Source organism: Orcinus orca, chromosome 9 (genome assembly GCF_937001465.1).
Source record: "Orcinus orca chromosome 9, mOrcOrc1.1, whole genome shotgun sequence".
Classification (NCBI taxonomy): domain Eukaryota; kingdom Metazoa; phylum Chordata; class Mammalia; order Artiodactyla; family Delphinidae; genus Orcinus; species Orcinus orca.
This window is the reverse complement of record NC_064567.1, coordinates 74,798,312-74,813,947: the sequence shown is the minus strand read 5'-3', so window position 1 is coordinate 74,813,947 and position 15,636 is coordinate 74,798,312. Positions and strand designations below refer to the sequence as shown.

Sequence of the window (15,636 nt, the reverse complement as noted above, 5' to 3'; positions counted from 1 at the left end):
TCCTCCTTTCTTTTAAAATGGTTGTTGAAATACCCATTCCATGAAAGTCCTCTAATTAAGTTATTGTTGCAAATAATGAGTGCTTATAATTTTTGCCAACTAGTTATCTGATAAAAGTCTTATCTAGTGAAATCCTAATTCTTTATTACTGCCCACCTTTTTTCCACTTGTGTATTTGTGAGATAATGAGACAAGTCAGTGAAAAGCATTTTGGTATGCTTTAAAGCACTCTGTAAAGGCTGACTTTTATTAATTTAAAACTATTTACTTTGTTTTATTAACTGCTCAATAATTGTATTCTTGATAAGCCTTTTTTAGCCAGCTTGCTATTCAGATCATCCTGTGATTGATCAACCCTTTCATTGGCTTTCCTCAATTTGAGACAAACATGTTTAGTTGGAGTGTTATATCAAACAAAAAAGTATACATATGTGATATAATAGTAATGATCAGTTTAATGATTTTTTTGTAATTTCTAAAGCCCTGAGGTATAGTACTTTATTATCTGACATGTATAACACCATTACAGTCAGGATTTTTTAGAAAGTTGTTTTAATACTTGTCTCAATCCCAAATTGACAGGTAAATAGAATAGATTGAACTTATATTCTCGTTTATGTACGGTTACAACTGTTTGCAACAGGTAGGTGTAACAATAAAAGCAATATTTGTAATCTAGATTCTTTGAATTTTGCCCTGCTTTTGGTCCTGGAATATGTTAAATGGTTTATTTTTATAATATTGCATATCATTATTTTGACTTAGGAGATCCAAGAGTACAGAGTTTTAAGCAGTGAAAAAGAATGGAAAATAAGTACTATATATATTGTTAAGTCTTCTAACTTAGTACTACCAAATCAGTACCCTGAGAATTTTAGAGTATTTAATTAATTATATGGAATGTTTAAGTGAAAAATGAAACAAAATATAGTTTACATAGAGTGAATCTAAAGAAAGTGAAGTTTCATGTTGTTACAGCTGTTTGTTGCATTTTCAGCATTAAGTTCCTATTTAAAGGATGCCAAGGTAGTTAAATAAATTTAAACGATTATAATAAAATTCAAAGATACCTGTGATTATATTTTTAAAAAATGACAAAAAATGTGACTTGTTTCAGTTTGCCCAGTGATCTAGGACTAACTTATTAGATGAGATAAGAAATGGAACAATAAAAAGATGCAATTCATGTTGGAAAATAGTTTATTTAAAACTGATTATTTAAAAAAATGGATATTGATTTAGAAAATGTTAATAATTTCTATCATATAATATATTGATAAATAGAACATTAATAACTTTCTAACTGTTGAGCAAATTGGAATAATTATAAGAGGTATATTTTAGTTAAATATTAAAAAAAGATTATTTGTAAAAATTTCAAAACATTTAAGCTAGTCTTTCTAGATACTGCAGAAGGTAAATGCCATAAATCTTGACACGGAACATTTATTTTGTTAATCAGATTTTATGACTTTATAAGTAAAGCATTTGAGGAAAAACAAAATTGCTGATAGTTATAAAAGCATTTTGAAAAATGAAGAAATGGTAATTTTAAACTCAAAAGTAGCAAACTTTAAAGAATTGGCTATTGGAATTCTACATGTACAATTAGAAATTTATAATGCTTATGTTTTTATTTTAAAAGTTGTTTAAACTTTTTAAAGAAATTTAGAAAAAATCATTTTGAGAAGCTCCATTATTTTTAGATTCTAAAATGCTGTTAGAGGAACAAATTTTCTTTTCCCAATATAGATGATAAAAAAACATTAGAACCAAAAATAAGCATTTCCTTCTGACCAAACTTAGCATTGCATGAATTTTAACTGACATTTTTGATATTGACCTTTTACTCATGGAAGACAAAATAATATATTAGAAAATATTGGGTGACACAAAGAAAAAGGACATATTGACCAGAGAGCTAAAATACAATTGACACATGTGAACATAAGGCTTAAAGAGGAAGACAGTAGTCTTAAGAATTCTGGCCAACTTTAGAAGCAAACAAAAAATCTTAGTTTATTTCTAGATAAAATAAAGTAATTTTCTTTACAGAGAAGCAAGATAGTTAAAATTATTCGTTTTATGAGGCAAAAACGGTTGTTTGTAAATGACTGTGTTCTACATTTCTTTTTTTTTTTTTTACTAAGGATGCCTTATATAATTCTGGCTGTAGTTAAGGAACTTATTATTTATTGTTATTTATTATTGAGCTTTACCCTTCCCCCAACCTTTTAAGGAGCATTTGTTGTACAATGCACACGGAGGAAGAAATAAGCTTTTATAGATAGTTTTTTAGTAGATGTTGCTTACCAGGTTTTGGACTCTCTGGTCATGAGGATCTTTAATCATGGAGGATTCACCTGATCCAGCCAGTGTTGGCAGTTCTCAAAGAGATTTTTTTTTATACTTGAGATTAATAAAGATGAAAAGTTATTGCAAGTAATTGAATTTACCTCGATAAGGGGCATTGTGTCATTTAGTATATACACAAGTTAAAGACTTGCCTGTTCTTACTTAAGGAATCTGGTAATATTTCCTAACCAGTGTGTCCGTAAATAAATTGTTCTTGTCCAGACTGTGTTTTTTCTTTGTGACCCAGGCTGCTCTTTTCTTACCTGGAAATTCTGCTTCTGGCTTCAGGATTAATATTACTAAATCTTAGTAATTCATGTTCTTGCTCAGAGTGCAGCCCCTTAACTGCCAGGACCTTATTCTGTGTTTCTATGGCAGCTTTACTTCACTCTAATCTGCCTTGCAAATTACTGGCCCAGGCTGTGGACTGTTACAGTGCTGTTCTTTCTAACCCAGGACATACTTCGTGCTCAATATTTTGTGTTATACAGATATGACTTCTGTTGATAAAGAATGCTAATAAAGTACCCAAATAATTTATCTGTGTACTTGTCAATGGCTGCCCATTGCAATCAGAACAAAGTCTGAGCTCTGTACTATGGCATAGGTGGCCCTGGTGATGTCTTACCTACCACTGTGACCTCATTTGAAGACCACTCTCATCTTTCCTTCTAACCCTTCAACGTTCTAAGCCATTTCTGCCTTAGGGTCTTTGTACTAGGAATTGGGGATATTTGAGCTGAGATTTGAATTATTAATAAGTGCCAGCTTGAACTCTCTTCCTCCACATTGTTGTGTAGCCAGTGCTTTTTCATCATTCAGATCTCAGTTCAAATATCCTTTCCTCAAAGAGGTCTTCCCAGACCACCCATCGAAAGTAGACTTTCTCCCCACTACCCTGCTTACTCTTTCCCATTATTCTTTTCTTCATTGCATTTTCCACTATCTAAAATTCCCTTGTTTACTTAATTCCCATACTACAATGTAAGTTCTGTGAGGGCAGTGTCTTTGTCTGTCTGGTTGGCCATTGTATCCCCAGAGTCTAAAACAATGTCTAGCACATAATAGGTGCTCAAGAAATAGTTGAATGCATGAATAAGTGAATAAATGATAAATTTATAATAGAGACTGAGCAATTTGCTTCTTTTTTCCTTATTTTATTGAAAAACAGTGCAACAACATGATAGTAAACTGGGTAGAGGAATATTCACTTATAATCCCGGTACTTAAACAATGACCATTTTACAGTTTTTTTTCCATACGTATATGTATTTTTCATAGTTACGCTCTAATTAATTTTTTTTTACATACTGTGCTTTTGTTGAGTTAACACTGTCAAACATTTTCCCAAGTTCTTCTAGTAAGTCCCATTATTTTAATGGCTACATAACACCACATTGAGTTTATATTCCAGCATTTACTTAACCATTTCCTTAATATGCTAAATAATTTGTTTCTAACTTTTTGCTATTATGGATAACACTGCAATGAATAGCTTAATGAATATAGAAAACATTTGTCTTCCGTTGAATAGAATGAATTGTAAACATCAAACTGGGTAATATGAAATTGTTCAGGTATTTTATGACATTTAAAATATATCTTATAAATTGTAAAGGAATACGTATGACTTTCTTCTGGGGTCTACTCTAAAATACTTTTCATAATTAATGTCAAAATTGTATGATACAGATTAATTTTTTTTAATGGCAGCTTATTTTATTGATTTTGCAAATGAATTTGCAAGTGTCTTAGGTCATAACCAGGTTCCTTTCTTTTTTTGTTGTTTTTTTGGATTCACCTTGATTGTCTTTTTTTTTTTTTCCAGATTCCTTTAGACTTATGAATCAGTCTGAGTACAGAGTTGTGTAAATTCTGTGAATAATAAATTGCTCCTTTATTTAAATTGTCACTTTTAGTAAGTAGGGCAGCTGTGAAAAAATAGAAGCTAAAGCTAGGATAAAGAGTTTCATGAGTGACATAATGGAATAGATATTTGGGATTATAAAGTTACATATGAGAGAAATCACAACTTTTCATGATCAGTTTTAATGATATTTGCAATTTGTTTCACCTTTTTTTTTTTTTTTCTCCCTCAAAGCCAGAAGAAATTTTGTAGGGAGAAATGATTTGAGTGGCTTTGAGAACCAATTTGGAAATGTCTATTAAAAGTATTCTTTAACTCTCCTCATATCTGTACATGGAGAGAATATTACGTATTTATAGAGGTTATACAAATAAAATATTCTGAGAATTTTCTCTTTGGATCTTTTTTGAACTTTTCAAATTATTTGAAGTCAAATGTAAGTACTGTTTTTTTATAGGTATAGAACAATCATGACACATTTTGCATAAAATTTTAAGTTCTGGGCTTTTAAGCAGATTCTATTTTCTTATGCATTTATATTCCCTTAAAACATCTCCTTTATGGTCTTTTTAAAGAAAGAATAACTTTCTCTTCTTATCCTCTGGATAACATAATAAAAGAACTATAGATTTAAAAATAAAAAGTCTTTCTGATGTTAATAAGCATTTTACTAAACGTACATTTAGAGGTAGCTACTACACTTTTCTAAAACAAAAATCCTTTGCTTTTCTTTGCCATCTAAAAATTCTTTTTATTTTGGCCACGCAACCCGTCATGTAGGATCTTAGTTTCCCGACCAGGGGTTGAACCTGCACCCCCTGCACTGAAAGTGCAGAGTTTTAACCACTCGACCACCAGGGAAGTCCCTAAAAATTCTTTTATGCTATACATTATTTTTTCATTTTATCAAGTCAAGTAACACATTCCCAGCTTACCTTTCTCATTCCTTCTTTATGGTCTTTCAACTTTATTTATTTTAATAATTTCACCTCATAACTGGAGATTCGTTCAATTTATCAAACAAATGTTTATCAGGCACGTACTTAATGCAATCTACTTTCCTAGGAACTAGGTATATAGCAGTAACCAGATAAAAATCCCTGGCCTCATGGAACTTACATCTGGTAGACAAGATAAATAATTGTAGGTTAGAAAGTAATGAAGTGCTAAGAAGAAAAAGAAACAAAGTAGGGAAGAGGGCATATGAAATATGGGGAATATTGAAACTTGATGGGATGATCAGGGAAGACTTCACTGAGAAGGTTTTGAGAAAAGACCTGAAGGAAGTAAGGAGGTGAGCCACGTAGCTATGTGGGGAAGAGCATTCCAGGCCTAGAGAATAGTAAAACCAATAAGAAGTTGTGTGTAGGGGGATTGGGTCACAGAATTATATAGGGGAAGAAGTTGGAGAAATAATAGGGAGCAAGATAACATAACAGATGTTTGCTATGTAATTATCTTTCTTTATCCTGTAATTTTCCTGAGAATTATATTTCTTTTCTTTCTAGCTCTGTGCAGAATTACATGTTTTTCTTTCTATGAATTTACTTTAATAAGCAGTTTAAAAGTTTTGTGGTTTTTACCATTTTTGAGTGATAACATACATAAATGAATTAAAGATTTTTGCTTGTGGAAAACATATCTTGTTTTTCCACATGCCAGTTAATTTCATGATTAAAAAAAATTAATGTTATTTTTTCTTGGGTTGCAGATCTTTACCATTATCCCAGTGAATGTGATTAGCAATCCAATTGCCTATTGCTATTTTATATAATATTCTTGTCATTTTCTAGTTTTTCCTGCAAAATTCTAAATTTTCACGTTGCAGCACCATTTTAATTTTCATTGACATCTTTTAAAAAATAAACCCAATTAAAAAAATAAATTAACCTTGAGAGTTATGACTTACTTAGGTTTTCTTAGAGATTTATTTGCTCTTGCTCTGTGTTCAGCCAAGTAATTTATTTGCTTTCTATGAAAATGGCCAGGAATCTAAGCAAGTAAGTTAAATGTAATGGAAAAATCTCTATCAGAGAATATTTAACTCAAATTGACTTTAATGAATTGAAGAGTTAGAATTTATAGTATGTTATACTGTTTAGATCCCCCATACAAGAGTTGTTTTAACTCTTTCTGAACTTCAGTTTCCTTGTCTGTAAATGGGAGTCAAATTGCCTGCTTCAGAGGTGCACCAACACATTATTCTAAGAATATAATTGAATAATATATGTGAACACTCTCAAGAAAACTATTTAGTGCCAATCAATGTAGTAGATTGTTTTCTATTCTGTTAGGCTACTTATGCTTATCTTTTAAAATTTTGTTAAATTTTAGTAATCATTGGCTTTGTTATGTCTGGTTAATTTCAACAGTTTATAACGATTTTGCACTAATGATCCCATTAATAGATCTTTTGTGAAATTGCTTCTACAGCGTAAGTGGACAATTCTTGGTTGTCACCAACAGTGACATGCTGATTTTACTCTCAGTTGCAGTGGCCTCTGGCATTTACCTCAGTTAGATTTTACTTGCCCTTACTTTTTGTTTTTTTTAAATTAATTTTTGTTGGAGTATAGTTGCTTTACAATGTTGTGTCACTTGCCCTCACATTGAAGACAACTATTAGCAATGGGGAATGGGCTTGTTTGGAACTTCTTAGTCTCATTAAACGTCTATTAGGGAAGCAGAAGTAGCAATGTCATACTACCTCACCAACGTGCTTTGGTCTGTCTAGGAAATAAAAATTTCATTTAGAGTGTATTCAGTCAAAAGACGTGGATGGACCTAGAGTCTGTCGTACAGAGTGAAGTAAGTCAGAGAAAAACAAATATTGTATATTAATGCATATATGTGGAATCTAGAAAAATGGTACAGATGAACCTATTTGCAAGGCAGGAATAGAGACACAGATGTAGAGAATGGACGTGTGGACGTGCGGTGGGGGAGAGGGTATGGGATGAACTGGGGGATTGAGATTGACATATACACACTGCCATGTGTAAAACAGATAGCTACTGGGAACCTGATGTATAGTGCAGGGAGCTCCGCTCAGTGCTCTGTTTTGACCTAGGTGGGTGGGATGGGGGGTGTGTGGTGGGGGGGAGGTACAAGAGAGAAGGAATATATGTATACATAGAGCTGATTCACTTTGTTGTACAGCAGAAACTAACACAACATTGTAAAGCAACTATACCCCAATTAAAAAAAAAAAGTTTATGAAGCGCTAGCTAATTGGGAAATTAATTAACCAGCGCATTGGCCTACCAGCGCAGGGCAATATGAAGCTTTGAGGACCTTTGGAGGTGCATATTGCTGCTGGGTATGGAGTACCCAGGGCATCCATAATAACTTTCATTTTCAGTTTTCAAAATTTGAAAGAATCAGAATAGAGCAGTGGTTCTAAACTTTGCTGCACATTGGTCATGTGGGAAGTTTTAAAAATCCCAGTGCCCAGGTCATACCTCATACTATTTAAATCAGAATGTCTAGGGTGAGAGCCAGGCATTCGTAGTACTTAAAGATGCACAGCAAAGTGGGCGCCCACAGGAATATATGGTTCTGGCCGCCAGTGTTTTGCCTGTTCACATGTTGTAGCACCATTCAGGAGACGTTGAAATGAAAAATATTTGAAAATAGTGGGTAATGTCCCTCACACAGATTTGTGTTCTACATTTTAAAAGAGTATATACTGTTTTACATAGTCTTATGGTGTTTTGAACTTTCACTTTCATTACTGGTCCATGGTAGACATATTCATGTTATTTTTTCCCATCTGTTATGGATATTTCCTTGACAACTTTAAATAAACCATGGCTTTGTGATTTGAGACACAATAAAATGTCTACAAGTATTAACTCGTTAGGAGTTTCATTCCTTTGTTTCGATTCCAAATGACCATTTTCAGAATAAAGGACCAATAGCCAATTTGTTTTTCCAAATCCATTTTTATTTTTCTCCAGTTTAGTAATGAACGGTTACAAATTAGCCTAAATTTATGGAATTAGTATGAGTCTGAAGGAATAGACTGTTTAATTATGTCACAGCCACATTAATATTTACTAATATACAAGATGATTGGTGTGTGAAACAAAAACTATACCTGTAGCATTACTAATCATGATATAAGTGCATAAGCATTTTTCCAGTATCATGGTTTATTAAGGCAGTCTCAGTGTAATCTAATAAAAAAATTGTGCAAGGGGAATTCCTAAGTGGCTTGGTTCCTCATGTTAAGAAGAGCTAAAGTTTTGGCTATAAATCCTTGAAAATTTGCCTAAAGCTTGACATAAGTTCAAGTGGTCACAATATTATCTTAAAAATAATAGAAATTCTATTTTAAACTATAAAAAAATTTCTGTTTCATAGTCCACATCAAATATGTGTGTGAAAAAATACAGAACATTAATTGATGCTCTGAGTTTTGTCATTGTCATTTGAAATTAAAGAACATGACCCCATTGTCTCCAGTGCTGTCAGAGTATGGTGAATTATGGTAATTTCTACAGTGCAAATATTTGGCTTAACACCTAACATTCACTCGTTCAATTTTTGTTTTGGATCTTTTCGCTTTTCTTGTTTTGCATTTTTATTTTGTTTTGTTTTCAGCCATCATTTTGTCTTATCATCTTCAATTCTAGAGCAACCTGACAACAATAATGATACTACTGAATTGGGCATCCTTGTCATTCCTGAGATTAGTGTCACAAATGTGGCCGGAGAGAGGACCGGGAATGGGGAAAAAGGCAGAACACTAGGAGAGATTGATGCTCAGCATATACAGGGTGTACAGGAAACAACCACAGATCCTAGAACTGAGAGCAAAGGCTTGCCAGAGATCAGGAGGCAAAAATCTGTAAGAAAAATGATGGAGGATGGAATAAACTCACCTGGCAGAGTGCAGTTTTAGCAGAGCACTTTATAGCTGCACTCCAAGGTATCTCATGGCAAAGGGTCACTGCTGCATGTTTTAAGCAACAGTTGCACAGTCACAAAAATTTTGCATGTCACCTAATCAAAATGCATGAATTATGTACCACAGTTTCTCAATGACTCTTAATGCTCTTTGGAATGGTCGTAGCTCTGCTCTCTGAGTAAACAGTTATGAAAATGAGGCAGAAAATTGCTTCCAAAATAATTTTCTGCTTATGTTTTGAGATCTAAAATTACTTTTTTATCTTTGTATTTTTGCCATCTTTGATATGAAGGAGAATGTATAAAGAATTTTAACAAGTTTGAGCTTGTGATACTTACGTTCTGTATATTTTTCTCTTAGTAAAATAATCTAGAATGTGTAGTGCAACCTTTAAAAAAATCTTTGAAATATTTTAATACTATTTTTTAAAAAGTTCCTTGGTATGGTCTTTGATTTTACACTGCTTTGCTACTGGGGGAGAGTTTACCTCTAGTTTTACTGTGTGGTATTTTTCCTAATTGTTTCTGATCTTTTGCATGAATAGTAAGAGAACTTTTTCTAAAAACACAGTGGGGTGTGGTTTATGGCATGCTTTTCGTTTAATACACTCTAAATTACTCTTATTTAATTATAATGAACTATTGTTGACATTTTATAGAATGTTTTGATTATCCTTTGATTTTGGTCTATAATCTGTTGCTTTACATATTTTGCTAAAATTTAATGTATTTAAAGTATACTTGATTTGGTATGAATCATGAAAAAACAATTACTTAAAATGCTTAATGTTAATTAATATTTGTTATTTCTTTGTTTAGGAAATACAGAATTAACAGGTCAAGAAGAACTGATGGAGATATCTGAAGTTGACGAGGGATTTTATTCCAGGGCTGCGTCTAGTACTAGCCAGTTGGGTTTATCAAACAATAGTCAAAATTGTAGTAACAAGGGAAGTGTAGGAAAGACTCAGAGACGGTCAGGAGGAAACAAAACTGGAGGAAAAGAAAAAGAAACTGCAGGGGAGTCTTGCAAAGATCACTTTGCTCGAAAACAAACCCAGAGAGCCCAAAGTGAGAATCTCGAGCTTCTCTCCTTGAAGAGACTTACATTAACAACCAGCCAATCTCTGCCTAAACCTAATAGTCATGGTTTGGCTAAGACCGCTGCGACCGTATTCAGTAAATCCTTTGAACAAGTTAGTGGTGTCACAGTCCCATATAACCCATCATCTGCTGTTGGCTGTGGGACTGGGACAGATACCAATAGGTTTTCTGCTTGTAGTCTGCAAGAAGAAACGCTTATTTACGTTTCTGAAAGGACTGAACTTCCAATGAAGCATCAAACAGGTCAGCAGAGACCTCCTAGTATTAGCATTACTTTGTCCACAGATTAATTTGTAAGAGTTTTCTCACGTAACCAGTGAATCAGAAAATACGACTTTGCTTCTTCATGAAAGTTCCCAGGGTCGTCTTTCATCCCTGTTCCTGACAGGAGCCCTGATATCTTAAATTCTGAAGGCTACCTTGACTTTATGAAGGGAATAATGTCTAGGTTGCAGTAAGTTGAAATATGGTTTTGTTATTTCTTGGTTGTGTGTTTTCCCCTTGGCTTGAGTCTTTTTTTTCTTTTCTTACCTTCTTATTTGTTTCTGTTGCCGTAAGATTGTCAGTGTGACAATACATTTTGGCAGGTTGTCTGATCAGATTGGTCACAGCTCATGAGAGGTTATGAGTCTTTTTCTTTAATAACTCCTATTTTGGTAGCTGTGTGTTTGGCCTTCAGTGTAAAAGGGAATCTCCTTGCATGAGAACAGTGTTTTCAAGGATGAGGCTGCTGTACAACTCCAGGAATTCTACAGCTGGCTGTTTAGCGAGCCAGTCTGAAAAACAGGCATGTGAAAAACAAAAATGACGTGTATGAAAAGTGCCTGCTAAAAATGTTTGTAACCAGATCGTCTTTAAGATTAGTAGAACAGTTTATATAAAGCACTGGAAAATGCCTGGTAACTCCGTAACCTAAAATATGATATGATTCCAGGGGATGGGAAGAGGGGTTTCCATTGTTATCTTTGGAACATTTTTATATCAGAAATCAGATTGCTAGTAGATGTGTTGCTTTGAAGTGTTTGATCTGGATTTAGCAGGTGAAGATCCCTTTCAGTTCCTAAGATGTAATAGGCCATAAAACTGACTTACCCTGCTGCTGGACTTCGGAAAACCTACTTAGCTTGGATTCCCACAATTCAGAGCACACATCATTGAAGACTTCCTGGAAATGACTGAATTTTGCAACCCATCTCTCAAGATACCAGTGTTTACCATATTGAATTGTTTGTCTACAAATGAAGGAAATTAGGTAAATTTTTCATCTATAAAATATCATTGAAAGAAAATAAAAATAGTGAAATATGGACAAAGGACATTTATATATTAACTAATTTAGGGTTATATATGTTTGTGTTCTTAAATTTAAAATTTTAAGTATGAAAAATATTAAATGTGTTTCTTGTTTTATGAACAGGCCTATTTGAAATGTTCTTGTTATGATAGAATAATGAATGTAGTTGCTCCCAACCAAAAAATAAAAATAAAAAGGCAATATGGCAGAAGCTAAACAAACTTGTATGTAGCTATAGAGAGTCAGGTGACATCCAGATGGATGTAAAAATTTGATGTTTGCTAGTGGTGGTCATTTCAGCTATGGTTGAGGTTCCTTATAAATCAAGTATACTTAAGTAATAATCTAGGGTAAGAGAGAGAAAGCAGGGTTGAGGATGAGAGACTAAGTTGACTGGGGAGGAAGATGTAGGGAGCTGTCCCCTTGTTAATGGTTAGTACACAGTAGTTTCCTTATTCACAGTCTTTAGCTGTGGTCACACAGAGAAAATGCTAGTTTTCCTCTTGTACCTGCTTATGCAGAGCTCAAATATGTGAAAAATTTGTTATGTCTTGAAGACTGCTAAAGCATTTTCACTATGAATGCAGTTTTGACCATAACTGCTTTGGCTATCGTTTTAAATCCAATTCTTCAAAAAGCATGAACTAGTTTTTATTCAGTAACCCTGAATAAAATATGGTTTTTAATGTAAGTGAATTTGATTTTTTTAGTGCCACTGATAGAAATGGAATAAGATCTATTGGCATACATTGTAGGAAAAAACAAAAAAAAGCAAAGCAACCAGACAGTGAAAGTTGATAAAGTATTAATTTAATAGAAATCCTGTCTACAATTTAAATCCTGTGTACAATTACTGTGAATTTCCTATTGTCTTTTTGTAATTCTTTAACAAAGAATTTCCCCTAGGCATAGCTACTAACAATATTAATAATAGTCTTAAGAACTAATTTAAAAGATTGGCATTGGAGGCAAGTTAAGGTGCTTAGGAAACATTATAGAATAAGTTTGAGGAAACATTAGCTGGCACAAATAAGAGATCAGATTTTAATGTTCAGCTGTTGTAATGGAACCTCATTTTGTTACTATTCTAGATCATTGCTATTATAAATCATTGTGGTCTGAGGACCAGTAAGGAACATTGGCATTACCTGCCATCTTGTTAAAAATGCAGAATTTCAGAGCCACCTTAGATCTACTGAATCATAATCTGCCTTTTAATAAGATCTCAGGTGATTATTATGTACATTAAAGTTTGAGAAGACAGTATCAAAGTGCAAGCAAATCACTTATCTAATATTTAGAATTCTCAGTGTTCTCACAACCCTAGATCAAATATGTTGGATACTAGATCATTATAATCTTCATTGTTTTTAAAGCTAATTAATTTTTTAAGTGTCAACTGACTTAAGTCCCCTAATTCTAAATTTTTAATGAATCTCATTTATTTTTACAATAAAAATGTTAACATTTTATATTCTTCTGTTATTTGAAAATGGAATCAGAGCTGTAGATGCCTACAATTTTAAGTATGAAAGGGGTACCACCCTTTTACACAATGCACAACAAATCTGCATGTGTTTTTTCTTTTAAAAACCCTGAAGGCTTACTCAAAGGAGTGGTTCTGAATTTTTGCTCCAAGTAATTTGTCCCAGTTGATTTTCTAGAATGTGGAGTTATGGTAACAGTCAAATTCTTTAGTAGTACCTTTGATACTATTTCAAATAAAGATTATACATTTGAAAATTTTTATAGCAGTTATTAATACTGGGTAATGCTAACTGTGGTAACAATGATAATTATCGCTGCTCTTCTTGTCCCACTCACTTTTCCAAATTTGAAAGTTGGAGTGGCTTTTGTAGGTCATTTTCTTATGAAGATGCTGATGTGACCATTTGATCACAGACCTTGTGTATATCCAGAGTAATACCTTTTACCACAAGAAGGATTCTGCACAAAACTGGGGCCTCGCACCTCATAGCTCAGAGGATCTGTGCAGACATTGTAGTCCCATTCCACATTTTAAACCTCTAAAAGATTCTTGAAATTACCCAACCTCTCACTCTTCAGATATCCGACTACCTGGGATATTCTAGTGAAGCTGGGTGCCAGCTTTTCCGTTTTAGAATCCAAGTGGAGAGAGAGACAAAGACTTCAGGGGAGTGTCCCAGGGCAGGTGAGCACCCTGGAATCCCTTATTATACCACCATGGAACTTTTAAAGGCAGCTCTGTAGATTTGAAGAGTAGAAATTCTCAGTCCTTAAATGATTTCAGTGTGTTTAGAAAAAGCAATATTTCATTGCTCTTTTCAATTATGAAGTAACTACTTAGCAAACATTATTCAATAATAATTATAAAAGTTATTAACTTTTAAAGATAAAAAGTTAAAATAAAGGGAAATAAAATTTTTAAACCAAAATGGATGAAAAATGATCCCATTTTTAAGGGATTTTGTCTGTTTTGGAAGAATAAAATTAAAGTGTTGAAACCTTTAAATTGTAAAGAAAAATACACCCTGAGACCTAATTTTCAGCAGATATTAAAGTAAGGCTATTTAACGTTTGAGTCTATAGGCACAATAAGTCTACACTTTATTAAAGGGAAGCACATCAAGGAAATATATCTGTTAAATAAGGTAACTGAAATTTTTTTTTTTTTTTTTTGCGGTATGCGGGCCTCTCACTGTTGTGGCCTCTCCTGTTGTGGAGCACAGGCTCCGGACACGCAGGCTCAGCGGCCATGGCTCACGGGCCCAGCTGCTCCGTGACATGTGGGATCCTCCCGGACTGGGGCACGAACCCATGTCCCCTGCATCGGCAGGTGGACTCTCAACCACTGAGCCACTAGGGAAGCCCCTGAAAAAATATTTTTTAAAAAGCCATTTAAAAAAAGAATAATTTGATGGGTACTTAAATTAATCATTGTAGATAGAAGTTAATGTATAATAGTGTCTTCCCAATCTTTGGATAAAAAATAAACTCTCTAGTCCTTTAATTAGCATGAATTTATACTTTTAGATTAATTGCTTAGTAAAATTATACTCAATACTTTGAGTTATTCACATTTATATTTAATATTGTTAAATTCTTCATCAGAGAACAGAAATATGTTGTCTTCTGTATTTTGTAACTTGTGCATACCTACAGAGATTACCAGTGAACGTTTTAGAAGATGCTTTTGTGTTTTTTAATAGTAGAGTTCTAGAGTACTTATGTCTTGATATGAAGTTTCTACTAGTAAACTGAAGGTCCTATTTCACATACTGTTATTTTCTCTTATGTGGAGTTTATTGTGTACCTCTTATCTTTATTTCTAATCACGTAGTGATACTAATCTTTTCATAGTAAATTGACTTGTTTCTAATCGTGTTCCTAGAGTTTACATTCCTAAAGAATAAATTACGACTTTGGATATTTTTATGTGCTCTCTACCTTTTTAAGGCTATGGAAATAAACTGGAGTTTAGTTTTTTGAAGTTTTGTATATTTGTGTAAATGTTCTCCATATGCAATACTTTATAGAGCAGTGTTGCCTCTTGTTTTAATGAAATAAAAACTGAAAAAATATTTTTTCCAGATCACTTTACTAATTAAAAAATCGTCATAAAATTTTGCAAAAGTCATGATGTGAAGGAAGAAATTAAAGGAGGAAGACTTAGGTGAGTTGAGCCATTGAGAGCTTTGGGGAGTAAGCCATAGGACAGTGACATCTCATTCCTGGCTTTACATTTTACATGGCTATGGATGAGAAGTGTGACAAGTTCATTAGTATCCATCCAAAAGAAGATGAGCTCCATGGGTCATGTACCAGTGACTGATTATTTGTCATACCAGAAGTACAGGCAAATTTAGATAACAGTGCTTTGCCCTTTTATCTTTCATATGGGTCTTTATCTCTTGAGTGCAGAGACTATATGCCCCTAGTTCCTAGCATAGGATTTTGTACATGGTAGGTATTGAGACATTCAATGAATGTGTGAGTTAGGTTGACGTTAGTTTGGGGAAAGAATCAAGGATAAGGTCTCCAACATATTGTATTACGGTAAAATTTTAAAATTTCATTTACTGACTCTAGGAAATTTCCATGACATTACTTGAATAGGATTACT

At 33.4% G+C, this 15,636-nt stretch overlaps 1 protein-coding gene across 4 annotated transcripts in view; it reads left to right on the top strand.

The window, feature by feature from the left end:
- HYCC1 (hyccin PI4KA lipid kinase complex subunit 1) overlaps positions 1–15,094 on the top strand; it is an 80,833-nt gene extending 65,739 nt beyond the window's left edge. For 3 of the 4 annotated variants that reach the window (XM_004263441.3, XM_033440394.2, XM_033440390.2), the window contains one exon: positions 9,953–15,094. In XM_004263441.3, coding sequence (XP_004263489.1) covers positions 9,953–10,527 — 575 coding nt within the window. In that variant the 3' untranslated portion in view covers positions 10,528–15,094. Of the gene's footprint in view, positions 1–8,859; positions 9,156–9,952 lie in introns of all 4 variants that reach the window. The other variant, XM_033440397.2, reaches the window with a different exon arrangement.
- The last annotated feature ends 542 nt before the right edge of the window (positions 15,095–15,636 follow it).